The following is a 10,853-nucleotide window of genomic DNA, read 5'->3' on the forward strand; positions in this document are numbered from 1 at the left end:
GTACCCCAAGAACTTGCTTGACCCCACACCAAATGAGCACTTGGAGGCGTTTAGACGTAGCTTGTGCCTTCTTAGAACTTCGAAAATGTTTTCAATATCCTTTATATGTTCAGAAATGATCTTGCTTTTCACCACCATGTCATCTATATAAATTTTGATACTTTTGCCCAACTGTGGCTCAAACATCCTCGTTATCATTCTTTGGTAAGTGGATCTTGCATTTTTCAAAGTAAAGGGCATCACCTTGTAATGGTAGTTATCTATAGAGGTGATAAATGCAGTCTTCTCCTGATCATTCAGGGCTAACAGTATTTTGTGGTAACCTTGGAAGGCATCCAGAAAACTCATCCGAGGGTGGCCGACAGTGGCATCTACTAGCTTATCAATTTTTGGCATAGGGAATGGATCCTTAGGACAAGCCTTATTTAAGTTAGTGAAGTCTACACACACTCGTCATTTCCCATTCTTCTTCTTCACCACCACAGTGTTTGCTAGCCACTTAGGATAAAAGACCTCTTTAATAGCTCCAGCTTGTTTGAGTTTTGCTACTTCTTCTTTTACTACATCAGCGTGCTCCTTAGATGGGCGCCGAGGAGGCTGCTTCTTAGGTGTAATCAATGGGTTGACCTTCAGATGGTGACAAATGAATTCTGGATCCACCCCTGGGGCCTCATAAGCATTCCAGGAAAATACATCAAGGTTTCTTTTAAAGAACTCTATTAGCTCCTCCTTCTCCTGTAGAGGCATTTGAGATTCGACCTGAAAGAACCTTTTGGGATTGTCTCCACTAACAACTTTTATTAAATCTTCACATCTAACGCCCTTGTCTGGATCTTCAGCGGGCGATACCCGACTTTTTAACTGCTATAAACCCCTTTCAGCCTTGGCCAAGAACTTAGTTTCGGGCTTGTGCTGGATGACAGCCACTAAGCACTGTCTGGCCGCGGACTGATCTCCCCGGATTTCACAAACTTGCCATTCGGAGGGATATTTAACTTTCTGATGTAAAGTAGAGGAAACAGCCCCTAGCGTATGAAGCCAAGGTTTGGCTACAATTGCCGTATAAGGGGAATACACATCTACAATAATGAAATTCACCTCCACTACCTCTGAGCCAGTCTGTACGGGTAATCGTATTTGGCCCTTCGGGGTGACAACTCTTCCTTCAAAACTAACCAGGGGAGAATTGTATGGTGTTAAGTCATCAGGTTTTAGGTTCAGTCCCTTGTAGAGGTCAGAGTACATTATCTCTATCGTACTACCCTGGTCTACCATTACCCTTTTCACATCATACCCTCCAATTCTGAGGGTGATTACTAAAGCATCGTCATGGGGTTGGATGGTTCTAATCTTGTCTTCGTCCGAGAACCCTAAAACCGGTTGAGTATCCGGTCTAACTCTCTTCGAACCTTGGCCAAAGTCCCCTACGGGTAATCGGGCTACAAACATAACCTTGAACGGCCAAGATACTGTTCTCCCTAGTATGGCGAAGATGACGTTGATAGTTCTTAATGGAGGCTTTGAAGAGTCATCTCTTTAGGGCTTCGAGTTCATCTGACTTCCTCGGCCACTAGAGTGATGCAAGAGGTGTCTCAATTTACCTTCGGAGACTAGTTGGTCCAAATGATCCCACAGGCTCCTGCAATCCTCTGTGATATGCCCATGATCTTGGTGGTATTGACAATAGAGATGATGATTACGTCTCTCAGGGTTCCCCACCATCTTATTCGGCCACTTAAAGAATGGTTCATTCTTAATCTTTTCCAAAACTTGGTGTATTGGCTCTTAGAATACAGTGTTAACTGCTTGAAGGTTTGTTGATCCTGACTACCCAGCAAAATCTCTCCATGGTTTGTTGTTATTGTAACAGTCCGACCTAAAATCTCTCATCTCCTGGGGGATAATCTTATCCTTTCCTTTCCCTTGCTGTTGATCTTCTTCAACTCTTTTATATTTTTCGATACGGTCCATAAGCTGACGCATGTTAGTAACTGGCTTACCAGTTAAGGACTTCCTTAACCCATGGTCAGTGGGGAGGCCGAGCTTAAACATGTTAAGGGCCATTCCATCAAAATTGCCGTCCATATCATTAAACATCTCTCAGTACCTACTTGAATACATTTTCAAGTTCTCCCCCTCTTGCATGCTCAAGGATAGCAGTGAAGACAAGGGCTTGGCCACTTTTCGGCATGTGATAAAACGCGAACCAAATGCTTGAGTGAGCTCTCTGAAGGAGTCGATGGAGTCTGCTTCTAGGCTGTCAAACCATCTCATTACAACCGGTCCAAAACTGGAGGGGAAAACTTTACACATCAGAGCTTCATCTCTGGAATAGACAGCCATCTTTCGATTAAAGTGACTCACATGTTCCACAGGGTCTGTTTTACCATTATAGATGGTGAAGGTCAGCTGGTTAAAACGCCGAGGAAGTCTCGCTTCTTCAATCCTGCGCGTAAAGGGTGACCTAGAGATTTGATTCAAGGCCTTGCTCATAGCATCGTTCCCTACGCCTCCATGTGATGGGCTTCGAGGTTGCCTCTTGCGATGATGCTCTTCTTCATAGGAAAAGGATTCACTGATTGGTGTCCGAGATCTCTGCTTGTAAGTGACATCCTGTTCGTCACCGGAATCTTCATCAGAATGTGAAGAAATCTGTTTCCTCTTTGCATGGCGCAACTCCCTCTTTAGCCTTTCAATTTCTAGTTGCATATTCTGGCTCTTCTCTGCATGAGACACGTGACTTCCACCATGTGGCTGGCTTCGATCAGTATGCGTAGTATGCATACTACCTTCATGATCTTGTTTCTGTTCCAAATTGAGAAAAGGGTCTACGTGTTGGGATGCCCTAGCTTCTGCTGGTTGTTGTCCTGGTTCAGCCATTATCAATTGTTGCTTCCACTTTCGCTCAAGTTCTTCTCACAGACGGTGCCAATTGTAGGGTTAGGATTTGTAGTCCAAACCCAAAACAATGAATTTGTAGAGAGTGGGTGAAAGAGCTGTGTTATTTGTGAATTTAGCAACTGTTAACTATAATCACCGGGAATGAACCAACGTAAAAACGAACTTAAAAGCTAAACAAAATGATGTCCGAAGAGGAATATTATTGATTGAACAGTGAAAATAGTTCATAGAGCTACAGTAAAATTTTCTTCCTCTCTTATTATCTTTTTTCCCCCATCTCCCATTATTAAAGGCCTCTTCACTTTATATACCTTCCCTATCATCTTCATCGTACACTTATTTTTCATCTACGTATCCACTTGAGTACATGTCATGTTAAGTACCTGCTTTAGCTTTCCATGAGTGGTGGTAGCTGAGATTACACTGTTCAAGGTCTTCTCCACATAAATGCGGCCAGGAAAGTTGCTGCAATGCATTAAACACGGTGGTAGCAGCTTTTTTTTATAGATATTTCTCCGTTCTTATCATCTCCAGGCATGCCCTAAGCTTAGCCTTCTTATTGAAGTCGTTAGGAAGATCACTCGAACTTTCCAGATACTTGCTTGATCGAGACTTCTTGTATCCGAGGAGAATGAACTCTTCGGATCACTGGTGCTCTCTTCGGACTACATTCCTCGTTCATTTTAAGGAATATCTCTTCCACACGGATTCCTTCTCAACCACTTTCTTCTCTTCGGACATACAGTAATCTTCAAGTAGGGCCCTAAGCCCAATATATAAAGTTGGGCTTTTACCCCCCACAGTAGGTATCTTCCACCATAAGTGATAAGTTGTGGGTTGAGTCTAAAAATCAAATTTCCAAACGAATTGGGGATAAAACTATCTACCATTATCTCTTAAGAGCTCATAAAATGAGAGTTTTGTAGACTTGGTGCGACTAAATGATATTTACTATCATATTTTGCATCACACGTTTTCAAGTTAGCCATCTCCTATCTATAACTAGATATGTAGCCAGTGTAGTTCTTAATATCAAAGCTGATTCTGTAGCCTCTTGGCCTTTACCTTTTATATACAACAAGAACCTATGCAAGTTTTGTAAATAAACAAATTTTACAACTATTGAGGTGATAAGTTGTTATTGTTATATATATATATAAAAATGATATTAGTAGTTGGCCTATATGGAAATCAATAAAAACTTGCCAAATCAACTATTATGAAAATAATTGGAGAAAAGAAGAAGTAAGGTTACTTATAATCAAGACCCAAGCGCACAAGTACTTTTCATTTTAGTAAAAAAAAAAAAGTGCAATAAAGATGACACTATCAAAAAAATTAGGTACCACAACTTGCTTTAGTGGTGAGTTGTAAGTGATCGAATTTACAAATCCATTATTCACAACTTGCCACATAAAAAAGTTGTGGCTTTAGTTGTGGTCTTAGCATTATTTGGAGGCTTTGGTTAACGGATGCCCTTAGGGTATTTGTTAATAAATTATTTTAGAAAAATTTTAATATCACTTTTATGGTAACTATAAAAAGTTGTCAACATTTCAGTTATTTATTTATTTTTTTCTATAATTTTTTTTTAAAAAATAGTTTATATATCAATACTCTTAGAACACCCGTTATTAACTTTTCGCATTTGGTTGACCTTGATTTGCTGGAAACATCGAAGAAGGGACCTGCAGTCATTCAAGAGAGAAGAATAATTTTTGCTAGAGGTATTCTTGGAAAGGACTAGATCCAGAACAACCATGGTTTTAAAAACCGAACCGAACATCAAACCGTTTTTTTCCAATTTCCGGTTCAACCCCGGTTTCTGACTGGTTTTTGGCCGGTTTTCCGGTTGTTGACCGGTTATGGGACTTTTAACCGGACCGGATTGGCATCCGGTTCCCGGTTGAACCGGTCGGACCGGCCGGTCCGGTCCGGTTTTTAAAACAGTGAGAACAACTCTACCATCAAGCTCCACGACTAGTTAGGCAATTGTTGATAATGGGTCCTTAAAATGAATGTTTTAGGTTAATTGTTCATAAACTATTTTAGGAAAGTTTTGATATTACTTTTATGGAAAATATAAAAAATTGTTAAAAAAATTAATTACTTTTTTTCATTTTCCATAAAAATTTTATATATATATATATATTATAGCCTAGAAATTATACTCTAGTCTATCCTAATCTAAAAATATATGTGTGTGAAGCTCATTCCTAGAAACTTGAATCCCGACCAATATCTTTCACACATTATACTCTATCATAATCTAAAAATATATGTGTGTGAAGCTTATTCCTGAAAACTTGAACCCCGACCCTTATCTCTCATATTCCATAAGTACTTATATTCAAGGACAAAACTATTCTTGGACCGGGTACAATTGTCCAAATATCAACAAAAAAGAAATTAACCACTGGTACAATTTCTATCCCTTTAAAATCTTGAAAGAAAGAAAAAAAAGAAAAAAAACCCATTTTATGAAATCGTTCTAATTTCAAAAACTAGGGGCCCGTTTAGTTTGTGTTTTCAAACAACATTTTTTAGTTTTTAAATAGCATTTCACGCATTTCAACACACTTTTTTACCCACACGTATTTCAAAAAACTACAAACAACAATTTTCAAACTACACTACCAAATGCCCCTAGACCTCTAAATTTTATTACTGATATAGTATCACTGCACCCACGCCTACACTTCACGCCGAAGAGGGCCATAGAAGACCTGCTCCGCTTCATCACTCTTGTTAGACCGAAGTACTACTACTGGCCACCCAGTATTTGTTTCAATGTTTCTTCTCTTACTCTCTATGAACTCTTTTTTTGTCTTTGTAAATTCTATTATACTTTATCCAACTTTTCTAATGAGTAAAGGGTAAAGGTAAGTGTTTTGGTAGTAGTTAAGTTTCAGTACGCTTTTCATTATAAGTGAAGTGACTGACGAAGTTCATGAACTTACTGACGATTCCATCAACACGGACGATTCCATACCCAGGCTAGGTGAGTCAATCATGCTCTTTACTGACGAACGTATCCGGACCATTCAATGCAGACAAAACGGTTCGAGAGACAACTGTACAATCCGTTGGAAGGTAATAATGGCACACTAAAGGGCCTCAGGCGTTACGAAAAGGAGCATTAAAGACCTCTATAACTACCCAACGGCTAGAGGCCAGGAAAGGGTATATAAGCCTCCCACATTGCTGAAGAAAAGGTAGATACACACAGAAAATCCACTGAGACAATAAGAAGTAAAGTTAAATAGTTGAATTGGTAATGGGACATCGGACATGGTCAGCAATGTCAAGTTTCAAAATTATTCATATCAGTCAAGTTAAAAAATAAATTTATAAAATTATTATAATAATTTTATAAATTTATGTTAATATTTTTCACTTTGTATATAATTTTTTATTATTTTTTTACGTATTCTAATGATAAAGAAAAAGACAAGTTAAAAATGTATAAATTTATAAAATTATTATAATAATTGTATAAATTTACAATAATACTATTTACTTTGCATTGTAATATATTAAGAAACAACCCTTTTATGTATTTTTATTTGTTGATATTTTGTTAATACCAAATAAATGGTAGTTTAGATTTTCATTTAAAAAAAAAATATTGGTTCATACTTTCACCCTTTAGTAGAATTCTTGGCTTTATTTATATTTATATTTATGAAGTGATAATTATGCCAAAGATTTACCATAATTGTTGGAAATAAAGGAGAGATAATACCTGAATTTTCCTTGGAAATTATACAATTTGATATTACCAAAAAGAGGTGGCAGAGATGAGGCGTGGACCAAGTCACTGTCTTGAGACAAATCGTGCCGTCTACGGTATATCCGATGTANAAAAAAAAAAAAAAAAAAAAAAAAAAAAAAAAGAGATAAAATATTTGAAATGATTGTCCACCCAGATAAAAACAAAACAAAGAAGATGATGGAAGTAAAATGCACAGTTGATTTATCAAAACTAATCAGAAAGTAAAACTTCATGTAAAGATTCTGAGTTAAATAACTAGCATACTTTGCCCTGCATGGGACTCCCCACCAGGTGTGCATCCAAATCCACCATCCAAATTTTTTGCAACTTACGATGTAGCTCACAGCCTTCTCCACATTGATTTTATTTAAGCGACGTAATATTGAGAGACAACAAATAGCAATATAAGAGAACCTATAGAAAAAGAGAACCTATATCAAAAAGAGAACCTATATCAAAAAGAGAACCTATAGAAAAAAGAATAGGTTTGGTAAAATATGTACTACTTGCAAAGATGCTAACTTCCAAAATCATGAGATGTTAAATAACAAATCAAAAGGGGAAAGAATACCGTGTATCAACTTCACCCCATATGTCCCCTGAAAAGGATCCATCTTCATTTTGCAGCCCAGCAACATCTGACTTAAATATTAAGAGCCACAAGAATTGCCAGATATACACTGCTTTAAATATTAAAGTTTGTTGATGCCTAAATCTCCTGTAAAGAGCCATCTAAGTCTCTGTACCAAACTGAGTAGTTTAAAAGTACAGACTCCACCCAATATGTAATATCAATATGATACGCAAGTTGAATCTACCAGTTAACTATCTATACAAAGAATTGCAATATTTCTAAAAATTATGGCTAGTGGAGTATTTCAAAAAACAAAGCATAGCATACAATACAATTTCAAAGTCCACCAATAAGTATGCCAAAGGATACAAGTAGTTACCTTATCAATGTCAAGAACATTTAGCTTGTCAAAAAGGGCCAAAACCTGTACGGCGCTCAGAGTATACAGTATGTGAGGATCATGTCCAATGTTATCGCCAAACTCCCCCTGCACAACTAATTAATTCATTGTGTTCATTACTATAATCAACTACATTTTCCTCTCTCTCTCTCTCTCTCTCAAAATTTTAGAAAGCTTAAAATGTTAAACCATTAATTGATTGGACTTATTGAATAGTTATAAGTAGGGTAAAATACTATTTTGGTCCCTAAACTTTAACAAAAGTTTGTTTTTTGTCTCTAAACTTTAAAAAGTTCTTTTTTCATCCCTAAACTTTGTAAAGATTTTTTCAAAAGTTTAGAGACACAATAGGGATAAAAAAAGAATTTTTTTTCAATAGTTTAGGGATGAAAAACAAACCTTTAGTAAAGTTTAAGGACATAAATAAAATATTATTAATAATTTAGGGATGAAATATGAACTTTTTAATAGTTTAAAGACGAAAAATAAACTTCTTAAAGTTTAGAAATGAAAAACAAACTTTTAGTAAAGTTTAGTGACCAAAATAGTATTTTATCCTTATAAGTATAACCATCTAAAAATTCAAATATTGGAAGATTCATAAGCAAATTACTATAATCATGTTCATTTTCTCCTCTATCTCTCTCTCTCCTATTTTCTTTTGACTTTAGAAAGCAGGTAATGTTAATCATGAATTTATTGGGCTTACTGAATAGTTACAAACATCTCAAAAATCATATATAGGAAGAATCACAATCTTGGGGAGAACCATCAGACAACAAATTCTAACTCATTGATGTATTATAACAGAATGTAACTAGACAACGTAGTTGATTTAATGAAGAAACTGAAGAATCTCTACAAACCTGACTCGTGCTGGCACTTCATGACCCATGAAACAACCTTATCCACATCTACAGTGTCGAGTTTTTCCAAAAGATCCAGAGTGGTCAATCCCCAGTATGCCCCACTCATTCTCAAATGTTCCATCAGAACAGATACAAAATCATCCTTCTCTGAGTTGTTATTTATTTATTTATTTATTTTTTAAATGAAAATTTTAGACATAAATGACAAAAGAATCATTTCAACAACCCAAGATACACTTAGATCATGAGGAAAAAAAAAGTATATGTATGAAACACACCTTTTCCACTGTTAAAATGTGTTGGATGTGTTTCTCGGCAGCAAGCTCCCCCATTTGGCAATTAAGCTCGTCATCAATTCTAAGATTTTAAAACTTGATCCACTAACAATATAGAAGTAATTATATAGAAACTCAACATTTTTTAAAATTATATAAAGTTGAGTTCTTTATCTGATCTAATAGAAAATCATTGAATCAAGTTCTTCACTCATAGGTGGTTAATTAACTCAGTTTCACATCTCATTGTTACAGACAAGATTTTAAATTTTTCATTCTATATAGATTTTAACTACCCACCAAGTGAAAATTCCAAGAATTTCTGAAATTTCCCCACATTTTGAAAGGGAATTGTATTTTCCCCATATGCTAATTATAGATGCATAACAAAACAATGAAGTATCAAACAAAGCAGAATTGTTTTTCCATTGAAATTTTTGTTCAGGAACTAATTTCAATAAAAAAACAAAGACACCCATAACACTGTTTTACAGGCCAAAATAGCTAACTATTTTTTTTTCTCAAACTATCTAGTTAGTAGTTTCAGTTTTGAAACTATATAATTTAGTAGCACCTCGAGTCTTAGAGGCTCGATGTTGGCACATAAAAATCGAGTTTCTAACACTCGAGGTCCAACCCAATAAAACAAAAACAGAACAGAGAAGGGGGATAAGCCAGAGAGAAACAAAAAAAAAAAAAAAAAAAACCAGAATGAGAAGAACGCAGAAAAAAAAAAAAAAAAAAAAACGGGAAGATCCAGATCGGATCACTACCCAGGCCGCGCGACGCCCAGGCAGCGCGCCGCCCAGACCGCGCGCCAGCCGCGGCCGCGCCTGGCTGGTGAGGTGAGCTCCTTCTCTCCCTCTGAGCTCTTTCCCTTCCTCTGATCTGAGTTTGGATTGAGATGCATGGATTGAAATTTTTGAAATTTTGTTTTTGTTTNTACCTTTTATATACAACAAGAACCTATGCAAGTTTTGTAAATAAACAAATTTTACAACTATTGAGGTGATAAGTTGTTATTGGTATATATATAAAAAAAAAAAAAAAAGATATTAGTAGTTGGCCTATATGGGAATCAATAAAAACTTGCCAAGTCAACTATTATGAAAATAATGGGAAAAAAGAAGAAGTAAGGTTACTTATAATCAAGACCCAAGCGCACAAGTACTTTTCATTTTAGTAATAAAAAAAAGTGCAATAAAGATGACACTATCAAAAAAATTAGGTACCACAACTTTTGCCACAACTTGCTTGAGTGGTGTGTCGTAAGTGATCGAGTTAAAGTAGTGAGTTTACAAATCCATTATTCACAACTTGCCACATAAAAAAGTTGTGGCTTTAGTTGTGGTCTTAGCATTATTTGGAGGCTTTGGTTAACGGATGCCCTTAGGGTATTTGTTAATAAATTATTTTAGAAAAATTTTGATATCACTTTTATGGTAACTATAAAAAGTTGTCAACATTTCAGTTATTTATTTATTTTTTTCTATAATTTTTTTAAAATAGTTTATATATCAATACTCTTAGAACACCCGTTATTAACTTTTCGCATTTGGTTGACCTTGATTTGCTGGAAACATCTAAGAAGGGACCTGCAGTCATTCAAGAGAGAAGAATAATTTTTGTTAGAGGTATTCTTGGAAAGGACTAGATCCACAACAACTCTACCATCAAGCTCCACGACTAGTTAGGCAATTGTTGATAATGGGTCCTTAAAATGAATGTTTTAGGTCAATTGTTAATAAACTATTTTAGGAAAGTTTTGATATTATTTTTATGGAAAATATAAAAAATGGTTAAAAAAATTAATTAGTTTTTTTCATTTTCTATAAAAATTATATATATATATATATATTATAGCCTAGAAATTATACTCTATAGTCTATTCTAATCTAAAAATATATGTGTGTGAAGCTCATTCCTAGAAACTTGAATCCCAACCTATATCTTTCACACATTATAGTCTATCTTAATCTAAAATATATGTGTGTGAAGCTTATTTCTGGAAACTTGAACCCTGACTCTTATCATTCACATTTTATAAGTACTTATATTC

At 35.5% G+C, this 10,853-nt stretch overlaps 1 protein-coding gene across 1 annotated transcript; it reads right to left on the minus strand.

Moving 5' to 3' along the window:
- Positions 1-864: 864 nt before the first annotated feature.
- Positions 865-1,449, minus strand: LOC136063271 (uncharacterized). The gene has a single exon (XM_065763421.1). The coding sequence runs from the start codon at positions 1,447-1,449 to the stop codon at positions 865-867; it is 585 nt and encodes a 194-aa protein (XP_065619493.1).
- Between the last annotated feature and the right edge of the window lie 9,404 nt (positions 1,450-10,853).

This window comes from Quercus suber, unplaced genomic scaffold (assembly GCF_002906115.3).
Source record: "Quercus suber isolate HL8 unplaced genomic scaffold, Cork oak 2.0 scaffold_506, whole genome shotgun sequence".
In the NCBI taxonomy this organism is placed as follows: Eukaryota; Viridiplantae; Streptophyta; class Magnoliopsida; order Fagales; family Fagaceae; genus Quercus; species Quercus suber.

Bases quoted from the DNA above. Each gene is read 5' to 3' on its own strand.
- LOC136063271 (XM_065763421.1), bottom strand. From the start codon at position 1,449: ATGTTTGTAGCCCGATTACCCGTAGGGGACTTTGGCCAAGGTTCGAAG.